This window comes from Aethalodelphis obliquidens, unplaced genomic scaffold (assembly GCF_003676395.1).
Source record: "Aethalodelphis obliquidens isolate GAN/ISIS:26980383/991018 unplaced genomic scaffold, ASM367639v1 scaffold22, whole genome shotgun sequence".
In the NCBI taxonomy this organism is placed as follows: Eukaryota; Metazoa; Chordata; class Mammalia; order Artiodactyla; family Delphinidae; genus Aethalodelphis; species Aethalodelphis obliquidens.
In genome coordinates, this window is record NW_020837966.1 from 12157038 (window position 1) to 12177130 (window position 20093).

The 20093-nt window shown below is 43.9% G+C and overlaps 1 protein-coding gene across 7 annotated transcripts in view; it reads right to left on the reverse strand.

Annotated features, from left to right (window-relative positions):
• PRICKLE2 (prickle planar cell polarity protein 2) overlaps positions 1-20093 on the reverse strand; it is a 344499-nt gene that overhangs the window by 401 nt on the left and 324005 nt on the right. For 5 of the 7 annotated variants that reach the window (XM_027121311.1, XM_027121315.1, XM_027121313.1 and 2 more), the window contains one exon: positions 126-5592. In XM_027121311.1, the coding sequence (XP_026977112.1) occupies positions 4718-5592 (875 nt within the window). In that variant the 3' untranslated portion in view covers positions 126-4717. Of the gene's footprint in view, positions 1-125; positions 5593-20093 lie in introns of those variants that run through there. The other 2 variants (XR_003435870.1, XR_003435869.1) reach the window with 2 other exon arrangements.

Here is a 20093-nt window from a genome sequence, read left to right on the forward strand (position 1 = left end):
CACTAGAGAGGTTTGAGTAACTCTCTCTGAAAAATTTAGAAAAGCTTGGTCAGCGACCTATTGGTCAGTGGCCATACTCAGTAGGGTGAGGGATGTCTCAGAAAACTCTCAGGCTAGAACGAGGCTTTTTTTTTTTTTTTCCTACAGAGTCATCGTATCTAAATCACAGAAATGTTTTCTAACACTACGTGACATCCCCCCTCCCCGCCTTTTTATTCCTGTTGGGGAAAGCTAGTTTTGTCAGCAGGAAGTAAGCTTATAAAACAGTATAGCTCCCAACAGTACATTATACTTTATGGGAGTCTTGGGTTGAAGGGGATCCTACTATGAGAAAATGGAAAAAGACTGAAATCCTTTTTTGATCCTAACCTTGATGACTGCTTCCGAGGGGTCAGACGAACAGGCTCTGGTGTCTGCTGAGGCCCCAGAGGGACCGGCCACTGGAGGCTAGGCAAAACTCTCTTCATTTCCACTTCTCTTGCGCTTTAAGAAACGCACCTCAAAAGGCGGCCATCTGGAACTGCCTTCCAAATATGCAGAGGAGGCTTGGCTGTGTCCTGTACCTGGAATGCTGTCGCAGAGCCCTTTTCAAAGCCCTGAAGGTGCTAAACAGTGCTAATAGCAGCCTTCTGGCATGAAATCCTCAGATGACTGATGCCATCGTTCACGTTCCTTTGTCATAGATTCTCCTTCTTATGCATTAGCATCTGGTTTCTGTTAGAGAGAAACAGCAAAGAGCACTTCTCCTTGGAATTTAAATTTTTGTGTTCTTTCTTGTTAGAAGGTGGGATTAGACAAAGAATAGGACGAACTCTTATCTGACCTCTGTGATAGGACCAAGAACACGAGAATGGAAAAGGAGGCCAAAGAGAGTTGTCTTTATTTAGCCTAAAGAAGTCAGCCTCCTTTAGCATCTCCAAAACGGGGGCATAGAAACTGGAGTCTCACAATTATTTAGGGATGATGCTTCCTAAATGGCTGGTGTACTGTTTTGGGCCAATGGCAAAAGAGCCCAAGGTAGAAAGACAAATAAGAATCAGTTCACAAATAAGATTTGTCATCAGACAAATAAAATCAGTTCTGATCAACTAGTCCTGGATGGTTGGAGTGTTGAAAAGATTTCTGAGGCTGCAGCCATGCTCTCTGGGAAAGTATACAGTGGTACCTTGGTTATATCTGCCCAGGTTGCAGGGATGGCAGAGCACAGGCTACATATGTGGTATTACTGGCCCCACCTGAACTCAGCAATGGCTGGTGGTACCCAAGAAGCAGAGAGCTGCTGCAGGAGAGAGAAATATAATCTTGGTGTATTGAAGAAACATCCTACAGAATGGGAAAAGAGGATGAGAAAGAGCTGTCCTCAGGTCACATATGAGAAACGCAAAATTGCCTGTTCACGGGGCTGGCTGAGGGTGGAAAGGAAGGACTAGAGAACAGAAGGTGAATATGAAAAGAGGGGGTCAAACAACCAACACTAAAAAATTTCCCCCCCCCTTGAACACCTGCAAAACGGAAAGTATGGTTCTGGTTTCCCTGACCTCATTTACCGTCACACTTGGTAGAAATCCCAGAATTCTATGACAGATGGAAGAGTACCTGAATGCCACCAGCCTGCTAACAAACTTGTTCATAACATCAAGGGTGATATGCACTGGCAGGGCCATTCAGGAAACTGTCACTGACTTCTGCTTGGGAAAGGGCCAGTTCTGTTGTCCCTGAATTGAGCAGCGACAGGAAATGAAATGAACGCTAAAGTGGGGTTTTATCCAAAAGATAAGAAGATCAATATGAGAAGAGGTAGGCAAACAAAACAAAACAAAACCCAAGGCATTAGCAAAGAAAATAAACTGTGGTACTCTTCTAAAAACAGCCTATTAAAGATGAAATGATGATCTAAGAAGAGGTGAGTGCGAGCCTCACCCACAGATGACGCTTGACCAAGAAGAGCTCCCGGCGATGATCAGGCCAGGACCCTCAGACCCCGCCTCGGAAACGAATGCATTGAACTTTGGGGAATGGGATTCTGGGATGTTAGGTGTAAGTTATCACTAAGGGGAGGAACTCCCGATACGATGATGTCCTGCTCCCTCTAAGGCATATACTTGCAGGTTCCGTCCTCACTGTGAGGATTTACCTGTCCTCCATCGGCATTCTCCGTAAGGTGCCTGGCTGCATGTGGGGTGGGAAGGAGACACTGGCAGTGATGGACTAGATGGAGGTGATCTTGCTTATAGACCGTCTGACCCTGAGGCTTGCATCTCAACACGCCTCCAGCTCTGACCAGTTCAGCCGATGGATGCTCCCTGGGCACCTAGATCTGAAATTGCTTATTCCTCTCTCCCTCGGGGCACTAATTAGGTGTCAGTTTCTAGGCCACCTTCTTCTTTCTGTTGACGGTGGTTAAAGCCTCATCTGGGAAATGTAAGAGGTACTCTAAAAAGGAAAGAGAAAGCAACGTTCACTGGGAGAATTTCTTTCCTTGGATTCCAGGCCACAGAGGACAGACATTATTTTCAGTTATTTACTAAGTTAAATGATCTACTTTTTTCTCTCTCTTCTTTTTCCAAAATGCCTTTCTATTCTCATCCATCCAGCAACTTAGAACTCCAAATTGGACTCGCCCCATTTCTACCAGAAACCTGCCACGCTGGTAGCGTGGCGGTGTACATTATTTCTTAATCAGTTTGCCAAGCAGTTTACAAACTCACTATACAAACGTAATAGAGTTAATTCTCCAGAGGCTTGGATAATTAATGAAGCATTTAGATATGAAGAAAGCATGCGGAAAACAGCCACAACCAACATTTGCATTGCTTTTTCAAAACATCAGTGACAATGACAAATGTCTTATTAATACCTGAAAAGCAAATTATTTTAATACATCCTGAATGGAGTGCCACTTCCACATCCTTTACAGCCTTCCTTCCCCCAGACCCATTTGGGATGGTGTCTAAAAAGCCACTTTTCACATTCTCCCCATAAAAAAGTACTAGAAAATATTAACTACTATACTGAAGAGAGACCACGCTCGCCTCACCATGGCAGATGGCCACTGAGATACACTGTGTACTACATCGACAGTACACCTCACTAAAGGTGGGTCCTCCGATGGATTATTTCAACTGCCACAATCCACGAAGGGGACGAGGAGAATGGAAGTAAAAGCAAGCGCTTCACTTTTAACTGAAGCAAGGTAGGAGGTTTTATTTTACTATAAACAACACAACCGTTAATGTCTTCTTTAAGCAAACTCACTTTTGAGCCCATCTTCTATCTGACTGACGGTCCCCAAAGTTCAAAATGGAAACCCCCCTTTCAGCAACATCTGTTTTTCAAAACCATAACACGGAAATCTCCTGAGCAGCTCAATCTTTCTGGGTAACCCAGATACTCTGGTTACGGAGCGCATTAAACTGTTTTTTTTTTTTTTTTCCCACAAGCACTGGGGGCTATTCGAGGTGGTTGTCAAGTCTCCTCTACTTCATTTCCAGAAGTTCTTCTTTGCTCTGACCTTCCTTCATATTCCCCTTCAGTCTCTACCCTTGACCTGTTCCTTCTCCACGTATGACCTACGACCTAGAACACACCATCACTCCCAGAGTCCCTCGGAACCTTTCTGGCCCGAAATTCCCAAAGCTGAAGTTCATTTGCGCTGAGGACAACCGGTTGTCAGGCTAAGGCAGCTGTCTGCCTTGGTAAAGGAAAGCGGATAATACGATCCAGGAAACGAGCACCAGGAAATAATGCCACATTCAAAACAATGTCATGCTGACATCACACAAACCGCACCACTCACAGACACTTTATGTTCCCCAAGGGATAGCTCAGTGGTAAGCAACTTCAGTGTTCCCAGCAGGGATGGCGCTTCTCACGGAACCTGACTGACACTGGTTGGTTTTTCTAATTGGCAAAAGTTACGCCGGCAATTATAAATAAAAAAAAAAAGTTACTATCACTTTGTAGAGAAGAGATTCTACTGAGGCTGGGAGCGGACTTAAGGATGGCTCCTCAAGATACATGGAGCATCAAATGCTTTGGGTGTAATAGGCAATTTTTGTTTTTCAGCCACAAAAAGCCAAATTGAATAAACTCCTTTGAAAAAGGTCTCACTGACATGTAACAAATTTGTATAGAAAAAAGAAAAGAAAAGAAAAAAAGTGGTCCTGGACCACCTTGGAGTACTACTCAAAGACAATGCTGGACGTGCATGCAAGGCTCCACTGAGTCCTACGATATAGAAATTCCTTTGATATTACAAAATACAAAAATATTTTATCAGAACTCTCATTTACATCGCATTTACAATGGACATGTAAATAACTTAGTCTTGGGTCCTGGCTAATAAACAAATTACGTACTGGAAAAAGGGTCCTAAAAGGGAGAGAACCAGAGAGGCTATAATATATAAGCGAGCGGGAAACAATTTTGCCATCTTGCCAGTGGCAGCTCAACACAGACGGACGGGAAGGAGGTGACCAATCCTGGCCTCCGTAGAGTCTATAGCGTTTCCAAAGTGAAATGTGCAAATAATATTCAACATGCCAAGAACTGTGACTACCTATCGAGTCAGTCGGTGACCTTGCCGCCATCAACAGAGAGCTCTTCTCATCTCTCCCTGGAACCACCAAAGCAAAGAGCTTTAAAATTTAAAACAGTGCAAGTTTCTGAATTTACATTCTTACCTCCCATCTTCCCCTATCCCCTGACCCCCATCGGATTAAGAAATGATACAGTTTTTGCTCTTTTGTCTTTTCCTGCTGTGCAACTGTCCCCTGCCACCTAGCGTGGAAGACTTGGGGAGGCCGTACGAGCTGTATTTGTGCAGTAACTCATCACTCGTGACGTATCGCAGGTGGGCGGGCTGGGGGATGGGTTCTCCTAGGAAATAGCCCTCGTTGTCAGACTCCGAGGACGAAGAGCAGGTGGAACACCAATCGTACTCAGTGAAGTAGGGTCCCCATCGCTCCCCAAAGGCATTCTGCAGAGCCAGGTCCGATACAGTCCGGGGGCACCGGCCGTACAGGTCCCTCCGGGACCCCTGGCCCAGGCTCTCCTGGAGGCTCCGCTGGCGCATGAACTGATCATAATCCTCCCTGGCTCTCAGGGGGGGCCTTTCTTTTAACTGAGAGATGGCCTCGCGCTCGCTGGCCAGGTGGAGGGCGTTGTCTGAGCGAGAGCGTCGGGATCGCCGGGAGCGGTGAGGTCGGAAGCGGCGGTTGTCTTCGCGGGAAGTGGCTCTCCGCCGCGTGCGCTCGCTCATGGGCTGGATCCTCACACCCTCCGGCCCCGGCAGCTTGCTGCCCGCCATCCCCCCATCGAAATCAAAGCTCTGATGCATCCTTCCGTGGGCCTGCAGGTCTCTGTACCTGATGGGGTTGCCGAGAGGGTGGAGGTTTCCCTCCATCTCCTGGTACTGCTGGGCGGAGAGCAGGCTGCGAACGGACTCGGCGCTGCGGAACTGCATGGACGAGTTCAGCGTGCCCATGTTGCTCAGCTTCTCGGACACGTTCATCCCAGAGTCTTTGCTGAGATCGGGCATGGAAAACCGGGAGAGGTGCTCCTGGCGCTTGGCACCACCATCTGCGGAGAGGCCTGGGGGAGAGAGAGGAAAGGTTCACAGAGGTTAATACAAACGTGCAGCCATGGGAGTCCCGTCGCTGTGGGTCATCTGAACCGTTATCTATCCAGGGTCGCTGCATACGGTTGCACAGTTGCACACTGCACACAGGCTCGCTCAGAAAGTATGCAGGAGGGCTCTCCCCATTCCATAGCGGGCCAGTGTCCACTTAGAGGGGACACCTGGTTAAAATGCATCCACGAGATGTTTTTTTAATAGTCATGAATTCCTCCAAAGGTTCATCAAAATTACTTAAGAGCCCATCATGTATCTTATAAGTGATGTTTCTTCTGTTCAGAAATTCACTTTAAAAAGTGCTCAATCACCTCGCTGGTTCTAATGATGACTATAAGCTCCACAGGAGAGATATTCTGGACAAAGAACCTTTAAGCTATAGAGGCCGGGCCACGCCCAAGCAGTTCCTAGCAACACTGAGCCTAGAGTCTAGTCCCATAATACTGGACCAGTTCACTTCCGTGTTTACCTCCAGCAATTTCCTGCTTTGCCTGCTGTCCCTGGGCCTCTATCCCAGATGTCTTGAAAACTAAGTGGCTCCCTGGGTGTAGACAGAGGGATATTTACTCTCTCAGGGTGTTCAGTAAATGACTGTTTCAGGGTTCCAAATGGCCCCTAGCAGTCAGAAGATGTGAGCGGGACTCCGGGGGGCATTCCTCCTTCTCCTGGGGAGACACTTTTTAAAACAAAGCAGTGACCCGAATGCTCTCTAACAGCAGGAGCCCCTAGCAATGATCCTGCATTCCCTACATGCTGTCACTGCCATCACTGAGATGAAAACCATGTTGAAGGGAGCAGGAGATTCTTGACTTCAGAAACTTCCATTCTGCCCATCTTAAAGCAGCACTCGCTAGAACAGCAGTTTAAGAATGGACCAGGCAGCAAAATCTCAGCATTTCCCACTCATTATCGATGGAAAAGATGAGCAGCTTTGCCATTTCTGGTCACAGACAACATGTCTTTGGATTGCACTGGCCCATTAGAACCCCTGCCACCGATTACCCCACCTAACGGGGCCAACAACTTTGGCTCCCCTCACAAAACTGTTATGAGCACTTTGAAACACTACTTGGCAATACCCACTAAAGCTAAATATACATATATATGTGTGTGTATGTGTATATATACCTATGTGTGTGTATATATACATACATGAATTATGAACAAAGTTGCTTTGAATACCTGTGTTCACTTTTTTGGTGGACTTAATGTACTCATTTCTGTTGGGTATATAGCCAGAGTGGAGATCCTGTGTCCTTCTTTTTATTTATTTATGTATGTACATATGTATGTTATTTTTAAAATTGTAATACAGTTGATTTACAATGATTCAGGTGTGCAGCAAAGTGATTCAGTTTATATATATATATATATATATATATATATATATATACACAGATATAAATTCTTTCTATATATACACATTGTATATAAATTCTTTCCACATATATAAAAATATATATATAAATTTTCTTTTTCAGATTATTTTCCAGTATAGGTCACTACAAGATATCGAGTATAATTCCCTGTGCTATACAATAGTCCTTGTTGTTCTGTTCTGTGACTTTCCATTGCCACTCTTGGTTATATACCCAACCGAAAACAGTTTATGGATCCAAAAAATGTAAAACGGTATTCAGAGAAGCTTTCTTTATAACAGTCCAGAACTAAAAACAATTCAAACGTCAATTAACAGGAGGAAGGATAAATAAGTTGTGGTATTTTCTAGCATTCCCATTAAAAGGAATCAGGCAGGACTTTTTGGAGAAATGGCTAATTCCAGGATAGGAGGAGGGAAGGTAAAAGATGAGCCTGGAACACCTTGTTATGCCAAAAAGTGAGGAAGTGTTAAAAATAAAAAACGAAGGGAGGCTTGCGAGAACACCAGAATCACAGCTAGCAGCTGGACAATCATCGACAGGAAGACACTGGAACTCACCAAAAGAGATACCCCACGTGCGAAGACAAAGGAGAAGCCACAATGAGATGGTAGGAGGGGCGCAATCACAGTAAAATAAAATCCTATAACTGCTGGGAGGGTGACTCACAGACTGGAGAACACTTACACCACAGAAGTGCACCCACTGGAGTGAAGGTTCTGAGCCCCACGTCAGGCTTCCCAACCTGGGGGTCTGGCAACGGGAGGAGGAATTCCTAGAGAATCAGACTTTGAAGGCTAGTGGGATTTGATTGCAGGACTTCGACAGGACCGGGGAAAACAGAGACTCCACTCTTGGAGGGCACACACAAAGTAGTGTGCGCATCGGGACCCAGGGGAGACTGAACCAGACCTACCTGCTAGTGTTGGAGGGTCTCCTGCAGAGGCAGAGGCTGACTGTGGCTCACGGTGGGGACAAGAACATGGGCAGCAAAAGTTCTAGGAATTACTCCTCGGCATAAGCCCTCCCAGAGTCCGCCATTAGCCCCACCAAAGAGCCCAGGTAGGCTCCAGTGTTGGGTTGCCTCAGGCCAAGCAACCAACAGGGAGGGCACCCAGCCCCACCCATCAGCAGTCAAACGGATTAAAGTTTTACTGAGCTCTGCCCACCAGAGCAACAGCCAGCTCTACCAACCACCAGTGCCTCCCATCAGGAAACTTGCCTCTTGGACAGCCTCATCCACCAGAGGGAAGACAGCAGAAGCAAGAAGAACTACAATCCTGCAGCCTGTGGAACAAACACCACATTCACAGAAAGATAGACAAGATGAAAAGGCAGAGGGCTATGTACCAGATGAAGGAACAAGATAAAACCCCAGAAAAACAACTAAATGAAGTGCAGATAGGCAACCTTCCAGAAAAAGAATTCAGGATAATGATAGTGAAGATGATCCAGGACCTTGGAAAAAGAATCGAGGCAAAGATCGAGAAGATGCAAGAAATGTTTAACAAAGACCTAGAAGAATTAAAGAACAAACAGGGGCTTCCCTGGTGGCACAGTGGTTGAGAGTCCGCCTGCCGATGCAGGGGACACGGGTTCGTGCCCCGGTCCGGGAGGATCCCACATGCTGCGGAGCACCTGGGCCCGTGAGCCATGGCCGCTGAGCCTGCGCGTCCGGAGCCTGTGCTCCGCAACGGGAGAGGCCACAACGGTGAGGGGCCCGTGTACCACAAAAAAAAAAAAAAAAAAAAAATCGTTTAAAAAAAAAAGAACAAACAGAGATGAACAATACAATAACTGAAATGAAAAATACACTAGAAGGAATCAATAGCACAATAACTGAGGCAGAAGAACGGATAAGTGACCTGGAAGACAAAATGGTGAAATTCACTGCTGCGGAACAGAATAAAGAAAAAAGAATGAAAAGAAATGAAGACAGCCTAAGAGACCTCTGGGACAACATTAAATGCAACAACATTCGCATTATAAGGGTCCCAGAAGGAGAAGAGAGAGAGAAAGGACCAGAGAAAGAATTTGAAGATATTATAATCAAAAACTTCCCTGGGCTTCCCTGGTGGTGCAGTGGTTGAGAGTCCGCTTGCCGATGCAGGGGACACGGGTTCATGCCCCAGTCCAGGAAGATCCCACATGCCGCCGAGCGGCTGGGCCCGAGAGCCACGGACACTGAGTCTGCACGTCTGGAGCTTGTGCTCCGCAGTGGGAGAGGCCACAACAGTGAGAGGGCTGCGTACCGCAAAAAAAGAAAAAAAAAACAAACTTCCCTAACATGGGAAAGGAAATAGCCACCCAAGTCTAGGAAGCGCAGAGAGTTCCATACAGGATAAACCCAAGGACAAATATGCCAAGACACATAGTAATCAAACTGGCAAAAATTAAAGACAAAGAAAAATTATTGAAAGCAGCAAGCGAAGAACGACAAATAACATACAAGGGAACTCCCGCAGGGTTAACAGCTGATTTCTCAGCAGAAACTCTACAAGCCAGAAGGGAGTGGCATGATATACTTAAAGTGATGAAAGGGAAGAACCTACAACCAAGATTACTCTAGCCAGCAAGGATCTCACTCAGATTCGATGGAGAAATCAAAAGCTTTACAGACAAGCAAGAGCTGAGAGAATTCAGCACCACCAAACCACCTCTACAACAAATGCTAAAGGAACTTCTCTAAGTGGGAAACACAAGAGAAGAAAAGGACCTACAAAAACAAACCCAAAACATCAAGAAAATGGTCAAAGGAACATACACATCGATAATTACCTTAAATGTGAATGGATTAAATGCTCCAACCAAAAGACACAGGCTTGCTGAATGCATACAAAAACAAGACCCATATATATGCTGTCTACAAGAGACCCACTTCAGACCTAGGGACACATATAGACTGAAAGTGAGGGGATGGAAAAGGATATTCCATGAAAATGGAAACCAAAAGAAAGCTGGAGTAGCAATAACTCATATCAGAAAAAAATAGACTTTAAAATAAGAATGTTACAAGAGACAAGGAAGGACACTACATAATGATCAAGGGATCAATCCAAGAAAAAGATATAACAATTATAAATATATATGCACCCAACGTAGGAGCACCTCAATACATAAGGCAACTGCTAACAGCTATAAAAGAGGAAATCGACAATAACACAATAATAGTGGGGGACTTTAACACCTCACTTACACCAATGGACAGATCATCCAAAATGAAAATAAATAAGGTAACACAAGCTTTAAATGACACAACAGACCAGATAGATTTAACTGATATTTATAGGACATTCCACCCAAAAACAGCAGATTACACTTTCTTCTCAAGTGTGCACGGAACATTCTCCAGGATAGATCACATCTTGGGTCACAAATCAATCCTCAGTAAATTTAAGAAAATTGAAATCATATCAAGCATCTTTTCTGACCACAACATTATGAGATTAGAAATGAATTACATGGGAAAAAATGTAAAAAACACAAACACATGGAGGCTAAACAATATGTTACTAAATAACCAAGAAATCAAAAAATACCTAGAGTCAAATGAGAATGAAAACACGACGATCCAAAACCTATGGGATGCAGCAAAAGCAGTTCTAAGAGGGAAGTTTATAGCTATAGAAGCCTACATCAAGAAATAAGAAAAATCTCAAATGAACAATCTAACCTTACACCTAAAGGAACTAGAGAAAGAAGAACAAACAAAACCCAAAGTTAGCAGAAGGAAAGAAATCGTAAAGATCAGAGCAGAAATAAATGAAAGAGAAACAAAGAAAACAATAGCAAAGATCAATAAAACTAAAAGCTGGTTCTTTGACAAGATAAACAAAATTGATAAACCATTAGCCAGACTCATCAAGAAAAAGAGGGAGAGGACTCAAATCAACAAAATTAGAAATGAAAAAGGAGAAGTTACAACAGACACCGCAGAAATACAAAGCATTCTAAGAGACTACTATAAACGACTCTATGCCAATAAAATGGACAACCTGGAAGAAATAAACAAATTCCTAGAAAGGTATAACCTTCCAAGACTGAACCAGGAAGAAAGAGAAAGATATGAACCGACCAATCACAAGTAATGAAATTGAAACTGTGATTAAAAATCTTCCAACAAACAAAAGTCCAGGACCAGATGGCTTCACAGGTGAATTCTATCAAACATTTAGAGAAGAGCTAACATCCATCCTTCTCAAACTCTTCTAAAAACTGCGGAGGAAGGAGCACTCCCAAACTCATTCTATGAGGCCACCATCACCCTGATACCAAAACCAGACAAAGATACTACAAAAAGAGAAAATTTTTACAGACCAATATCACTGATGAATATAGACACAAAAATCCTCAACGAAATACTGGCAAACAGAATCCAACAATACATTAAAAGGATCATACACCATGATCAAGTGGGATTTATCCCAGGGATGCAAGGATTCTTCAATATATGCAAATCAATCAATGTGCTACACTGTATTAACAAACTGAAGAATGAAACCCTTATGATCATCTCAATAGATGCAGAAAAAGCTTCCAACAAAATTCAGCACCCGTTTATGAGAAAAACTCTCCAGAAACTGGGCACAGAGGGAACCTACCTCAACATAATAAAGGCCATATGTGACAAACCCACAGCAAACATCATTCTCAATAGTGAAAACCTGAAAGCATTTGCTCTAAGATCAGGAATGAGACAAGGATGCCCACTCTCACCACTATTATTCAACATAGTTTTGGAAGTCCTAGCCACGGCAATCAGAGAAGAAAAATAAATAAAAGGAATACGAATTGGAAAAGAAGAAGTAAAACTGTTTGCAGTTGACATGATACTATACATAGAGAACCCTGAAGATGCCACCAGAAAACTACTAGAGCTAATCAATGAATTGTGTAAAGTTGCAGGATACAAAATTAATGCACAGAAATCTCTTTCATTCCTATACACAAATGATGAAAAATCTGAAAGAGAAATGAAGGAAACACTCCCATTTAGCACTGCAACAAAAAGAATAAAATACCTAGGAATAAACCTACCTAGGAAGACAAAAGATCTGTATGCAGAAAACTCTAAGACACTGATGAAAGAAATTAAAGATGATACCAACAGATGGAGAGATGTACCATGTTCTTGGATTGGAAGAATCAATATTGTGAAAATGACTATACTACCCAAAGCAATCTACAGATTCAACACAATCCCTATCAAATTACCAATGGCATTTTTTACGGAACTAGAACAAAAAATCTTAAAATGTGTATAGAGACACAAAAGACCCCGAATAGCCAAAGTAGTCTTGAAGGAAAAAAAAAGGAGCTGGAGGAATCGGACTCCCTGACTTCAGACTATACTACAAAGCTACAGTAATCAAGACAATATGGTACTGGCACAAAAACAGAAACATAGATCAGTGGAACAAGATAGAAAGCCCAGAGATAAACCCATGCACCTATGGTCAACTAATCTATGACAAAGGAGGCAAGAATATACAATGGAGAAAAGACAGCCTCTTCAATAAGTGGTGCTGGGAAAACTGGACTGCTACATGTAAAAGAATGAAATTAGAACACTTCCTAACACCATACACAAAAATAAACTCAAAATGGACTCGAGACCTAAATGTAAGACCAGACACTATAAAACTCTTAGAGGAAAACATAGGAAGAACACTTTTTTTTTTCTCTCGGTACGCAGGTCTCTCACTGTTGTGGCCTCTCCCGCTGCGGAGCACAGGCTCCGGACGCGCAGGCTCAGTGGCCATGGCTCACGGGCCCAGCCGGAGCGGCACATGGGATCCTCCCGGACTGGGGCACGAACCCGTATCCCCTGCATCGGCAGGCGGACTCTCAACCACTGTGCCACCAGGGAAGCCCGGAGGAACACTTTTTGACATAAATCACGGCAAGATCTTTTTTGATCCACCTCCTAGAGTAATGGAAATGAAAGCAAAAATAAACAAATGGGACCTAATGAAACTTCAAAGCTTTTGCTCAGCAAAGGAAACCATAAACAAGACAAAAAGACAAGCCTCAGAGTGGGAGAAAATATTTGCAAACGAATCAACGGACAAAGGATTAATCTCCAAAATATACAAACAGCTCATGCAGCTCAATATTAAAGAAAGAAACAACCCAATCCAAAAATGGGCAGAAGACCTAAATAGACATTTCTCCAAAGAAGACATACAGATGGCCAAGAAGCACGTGAAAAGCTGCTCAACATCACTAATTATTAGAGAAATGCAAATCAAAACTACAATGAGGTTCACCTCACACCAGTTAGAATGGGCATCATCAGAAAATCTACAAACAACAAATTCTGGAGAGGGTGTGGAGAAAAGGGAACCCTCTTGCACTGTTGGTGGGAATGTAAATTGATACAGACACCATGGAGAACAGTATGGAGGTGCCTTAAAAAACCAAAAATAGAATTACCATATGATCCAGCAATCGCACTACTGGGCATATACTCAGAGAAAACCATAGTTCAAAAAGACACATGCACCCGTGTTCACTGCAGCACTCTTTACCATAACCAGGTCATGGAAGCAACCTAAATGCCCATCGACAGACAAATGGATAAAGAAGATGTGGTACATATATACAATGGAATATTACTCAGCCATAAAAAGGAACGATATTGGGTCATTTTTTGAGACGTGGATGGATCTAGAGACTACCATACACCGTGAAGTAAGTCAGAAAGAGACTAACAAAAATTGTATATTAACGCATATATGTGGAACCTAGAAAAATGGTTCAGATGAACCGGTTTGCAGGGCAGAAATTGAGATACAGATGTAGAGAACAAACGTATGGACACCAAGCGGGGAAAGCTGCAGGGGGGTGGTGGTGGGGGTGGTGTGATGAATTGGGCAATTGGGATTGACATGTATACACTGATGTGTATAAAATGGATGACTAATCAGAATTTGCTGTATAAAAAAATAAATAAAATAAAATACAACAACAACAAAAAGATGTTAAAAAAATAAATAAATAAATGCCCCTGGTAACCATTAAAAAAAAAAAACACAGAAAACAAAAATGAAGGGGGGTTCGTTTTCAGAATACAGGACCCAACTTCAAAGGGATCCCACCAGCCAAAGCTGAGCGATTCGAGCATTCAGACAGTACTGATTTATAAACCACTGAGCAAACCAGAATTCATGAATCCATACTGATAACAGACAAAAATACCAGCAAATAAATGGGGGAGAAGCGTGGGCCCTTGTACATAACAGGCTGGAGTGTGCGTGCAGGAGGAGTGCTGGATTTGGAAGATCATCGTTTTGTAACCACTGTAGGTAAAGACTGGCTCATGCAAGACACGAAATATGCTAAATTTAGGGGGTAAAATTTGACTGGGGAGCAGGATATCTGCATGGTGTTGTTAAGTGGTTCCCCACATATCGCTTATTATCTATAAGAGAAAATTTAGTAACTATACAGTGGAATAATCAGACAACACTCTGACCACCTCCATCACGGACGAGGTGCCACTGACATCATGTCCCTCCAGATGGGATTCCCTAAGCAGGACACACTACCACCTACGGAGTCTTTCAGTCAAAAACACATATCCTGAATGGATTCAGGAGGAAAGACCAGATGAACCCCAAATGAGGAATATTCTATTAAGAAGAAAAGGGATTGTATTTTTAAAAAGAAATTCAGTATCATAAAAGACAAAGACTGAGTGAATGTTCTAGACTAAAGGATATTAAGGAACCACAGCAACTATATACAATACCTGATCCTGGACTGGAACCTGCACTGTAATGAAAATAAATGCTACAAAGGATAAATTTTCCTCAAATGCAAAAATTGGGACATGGGCTAACTCATAAATGTATTATGCTAAATATACTGTGGTTAACTGATAATTAGGATAATGTCAGAGAAGATCCTTATTCTTGGGAAATACACACGGAAGTATATGGTAGTAAATGGCCAAGATGGATGCAACTCGCTCTCAAATGGTTCAGAAATACACTGCGCGCACGTGTGTGTGTGTGTGTGTGTGTGTACACAAGACAGGGCAAATGATAAACCAAACGGGTAAAATGTTAACAATAGGTGAATCTAGGTAAATACTTTATGGGTATTGTTTGTTCCATTTTTGCAACTTTTCAATAAGTTTGAATTTATTTCCAATTAAAAAGTTTCTTAAAAATTGTGGTATAGTTATGTGATGCAAAGGTTTTCAATTCCAGGGGAAATTACTGGGGGTAGGGGATGCTACTAGTGTGTAGTGTGTAGAGACCAGAGAGATGCTGCTAAACACCCTGTAATGCACAGGACAGTCCCCACAACAAAGAATTATCCAGCCCCAAATGTCAATAATACCCCAGTTGAGAAACCATGCTATACTGGAATACTACACAACGAGAATGAATAACTACATGGACAGCATGGATGAATCTCATAGAAAACGCTGAGAGAGACAAAAGAGTACAGGCAGTACGATTCCATTTACGTGAAGCTCAAGAACAGGCTAAGGCTGTCTGTGGTGACAGAGGTCAGAAGAGTGGGAGGGGCACAGGGAAATGTCCAGGGCGCAGGAAATGTTCTCTACCTAGAGCTGGGTGATGATTATAAAAGGATGCACATGTAAAAATGCCTTGAGGTGCAGTTTAAATATTTGTTTGCTTTACCTTATGTAGGTTATAACTCAATAAAACGGTGTAAAAATTACGCAGTGTTCTCGTTAAAGAGCTCAATTTAAACGTTGGATATGCCTACAAAGAAACTGCCCAACATCATACTTTCCAGTCACTTCTTTTTTTTAAATTTCATTACTGGGATAACTGGCAGGGTAAGAGGAGTGGAGTCCTCTGACTCCTGCTTTCCGAGCTGCTTATCTGTGACATACACATCATAAAAGCTGATTTACAACAGCTAATCACTTCCAGAACCTCCCCAAGCTGAAGGCGGAGCGGAGAGGATAGCAACGCAAGATGATGAATGACTAGCCTGGGCAGATAAACTCTAGTAAGGAAGGAAAAAAAAATCCTTCAAAAATCACACTGAGAAACAAAAGCTACATGGGTGGGAGCGATGATCTTTGCGGGGCTTTTGGAATTAGGGTCGGGGTAAATAATCTAGCAAATACTATACATTCCCAAACATGCTGTTTTCCTGAACCTGTCTTTTATAAGCCCCAAAGTCATGCATTTCTGAGAATGTCCTGTGTGTGAATACATTCGTATTCAATGAGGAAGTAAACGTGAGGAAGGACAGCTTCCACTCTGCTGGGAGGTGATGATGCCCTATTGAACTGTACTTCTGCCTCCTGGGAAATCTCAGGATACCCTTCAGCATCTCCAATCCCCACAAAAGAAAAGTCCTCTGGCAAGAACTAGAGAGCCCTGTTGCTCAAACTCAGAGTCCACTATCAGTTTTACTTAAACGTAAGCTGGGAGATGTGCGGGTAGGATTGGAAAGGCCACCGGCTCACTCCAGACAGGAGAAATGTGTATGTTCTCATTTATTAACTCAGAGTCCCCTTCAGGGGCTTCTTACACGCAGGCCATGCACAAAATGGCCAGTGTTGCCCAGAGATGAGCGATAGTTGTGTGCCTGCCTCTAAACAGAGCGGCTCTGTGGTTAATTTCACTACTGGTCAAATCCAGAAACCTTATGCAGATGTCAAAGTCTCTCCAAGATGGTGGACTAAATGCTCCTCCCTGGCTGACTCTGCTTTAGTCGCGCTTACACACACCAGCAAGCTCATATCAGCCCCTTATGGAAAACTCTCCCCTTTGCGTGGCTGCCTTCTTTGGATCACTAAGGACCTCATGTAAATACCACCTCTTCCATGGTGCCTGCCCTGATTGTTCTTTCTCAAGGAGCAAAGTTGTCCCCCACCCCCAAACAGTCACTCTGTAGCACCTGACCCTTGTTTAAAGACCCCACTCTGACTTATTTTCTTAAATTTATCTTTAAGTTGGTAGCCAAACGGATGCCCTCTGGGAGCAGGGATCTTGCCCGCCCTGTTTACCACACTGGAACCAGCAGCGCTGGGCATCCTGCTGGGGGAGTTAAGGTAAATGAATCCTCACGCTGCCCACAGCTAGGAAAACGCAACCACCCTCTGACCTGGAGCAGGCCAGGACTTAAAAGATTACCCGATTGCAATTTGGATGAGTGGCATGCCAATCATCAGGAACCAAAAAACCCACGGTCACACGAATCAATCTCATTGTCTCTGGCCGTTCATTACACGGCCCACCATCTGGGGCTTCTCCAATATTAGAGGAACGTGTGGTTTATAGTTGGCCCCTCAAACTGCAAAAATATTTTGTCTTATTGATCACACTGCTGGAGATCTGTTTAAATGAGCAGCTTCCATGTCCCCAAGATGGACCTATACTATCCCAGCTCACATCTCACCCTGAGAAACTCTCCTTCCCTCTCTAACTCACTCTGAGCAGAACTGAAAGGTGACTTGGGGCAACTTCTGAACCTCTTGAGATGCGTGTGTAAAATGGGCCTAACAACAGTACCTGAGTTCAAAAGCTTTAGTGATGATTGGGTGAGAAAATACATACCTTTCGTTTTTATTTCATTTATTTTTTTGGCCATGCTGCGCGGCATGCAGGATCTTAGTTCCCTGACCAGGGACCGAACCTGTGCCCCCTGCAGTGGAAGCACAGAGTCTTCACCATGGAGCGCCAGGGAAGTCCCACCTTACGTCTTGAAGCCCCATCACAACTACCGTAAATCTGGGTAGTTTTGATTTCCTCTCCATCTGCTTGGCGAGCCTATAAGCTCCAAGAGGGCAGGAGCTGGCTCCTGCTGCTAGCCCCGATCTCAGTAGCTGGTATTCGATGCATGGGAAGAAAGTAAGCAAGGCCTAGGAGTCCCCAGTGAAAGAGCGCATGCTCCAAGAAATTTACACCCAGCCAACTGTAAAGACAAACAAATACTTGCTGAAGGCGTGATTATATGAAGGAACGAACCCGAGACGAGCCACATAGGACCAGACACATCATGATGTTCACTGAAGATGAGCCACTAAAATAATGATACAAATAATTTGTGCCTCTAAACTGCAGCTGGGGCTGACTTCTCTACCCAGAGGAAATGCAACTCTCTGTTCCACTTGTCTGTGTCGCATGACACTCAGTGTCAAAACACTGCAAACCAATATAGTCCAACCAAATGGGGTTCTCAACGCCACTCTGCTCTTCTGCAATGAATGAACTTTACTTTTCTCGCTGCCCAAGCCATAACGTGTGTGTGTGTGTGTGTGTGTGTGTGTGTGTGTGTGTGTGTGAACGAGCACAGCTGTGGTATGGGAGGTGGAAACTGCACACTAAGTTCTCCAGAGAGCTCTGGCGGAAGCCCATCGTCTGACCCCGCACTTAACACTGGCATCTTCAGGGCCCCAACACATTCTGGAGAGCCTGGCAGAAGTTCCCACCGGGCAGCACGAGACACAGATGCCAGGTCGCTTTCCTCTCCAGTGGAACTCCGTCTTATTAATAGACAGAGAGGGTTTTCTCCTCTTCTAATAAAGCAGGCTTTGTGAGAGGCACTGGATGGTGACCGTGGAGTTAAACGCCTCGATTTATCCTTATCCCTGGGGTCGGCGTGGCCAGGAGCGACAGAAATGTCCACATGCCGCAGGGGCTGGGGGTTTCCCTCAGGTGCCCCAACAAGGAGACGTCAGTATCGAATTTAGCCTGTGGTTCCCTGTGGTTAAACTGTCAACCCGAAAATGCAGCCAGGGCGCTTTAAACAACACTCCAGCATTTCTGTCCAAGCAATGCCTCCTCCCTGCAAATAGGAGGTCTCAACAGAAGCCAGTGACAGTGAGAAAAATCACTACCTTCAAAGAATGCTCTGGGTCTGATGGAAGAGAAGGGCAATCTTTGCGGGGCTCCCTCCCTCTATTCTAAGAGCAGAAGGTATTCGCTCAAGCCAGAGAGAAGAAAATGCAGACTTAAACGTACTGGCATCTCTTTCTGTTCCTCACTTATTGCCCTTTCTAGCCCTACTCCACCCCTGCGAAAACAAACAAAAAAACCAAACCAAAACAAAAAAAACCACAACTGGCGTAGGCAGAGAACTGTGTTTCTGCCAACTTGAAAGATGCAATTCAGTAAAAGAAAGAATATCTACTCACTTTTTGCCCTCTATACATTTACAACCCATACTGATGATTTAGTAAGGTCTTCCCAATATATTTTTTTTTTTCTGAAGCAGAGACATGAAGAAAAAGGAATTGTTTAGAATAGGGGTTTGCAAACGATGGCCCGTGGGCCGAATCCAGCTCACTATGTACTTATTTTTGTAAATAAAGTTTTATTGGAACACAACTCCATCTATTTGCATGCTGTTTATGGCTGCTTCCTTGCTATAATGGGAGAAGTGAGTCACTGTGACAGAGACTGCATGACTTGCAAAGCGTATAATATTTCCTATCTGGCACTTTCTAGAAACAGTTTCAACCTCTGGTTTAGAACGTGAATGTGAACGTGAAGCTGTATCAAGTCTGAGCATCACCAAAAGTCAAGGGCTCTACCCAGGCTAACTGTCTGAGACCATAAAAAATATCTTTGGGGTACCAGCTGACTTAAATGCATGTGGGTAGTCTGCTCAGGTCCCTTGGGATCGTTTTTTCCCAACTAAGTCGACTGATTTCATCAACACCCTGAACTTCAAATTGGCAACAGCTGCAGAGAACCTGTCATCTAGGCAGTGGAGTTTAACCACCACCACATGTTCCTTGGTGACAGGGCACACACTGGTTTGAACAGAGTACAACAGGGAAGGCTCAGGGAGTGAGGATGGAGAGAAGGGGAGAGGGAGAAGGAAAGGAAGGAGAGAGATTATGAACAAACTCAAAATCCCTTGCTCTTCAAAGCGTGACCTGTGGACCAGGGGCAACGGCAGCCGATCCAGACTTGCAGAATCTGAATCTGCATTTGCACAAGATCCTCTGGTGATTCACACACGCTTGAGGATTAGAGGAACACTGCCGGACTTGTGATAGAGCTTCAAGGGCAATCTTCTTTGCAACTACAGGTGCTTCTAAACCAGGAAAGCCCGTACCCTCAGAGATACTAAATCCA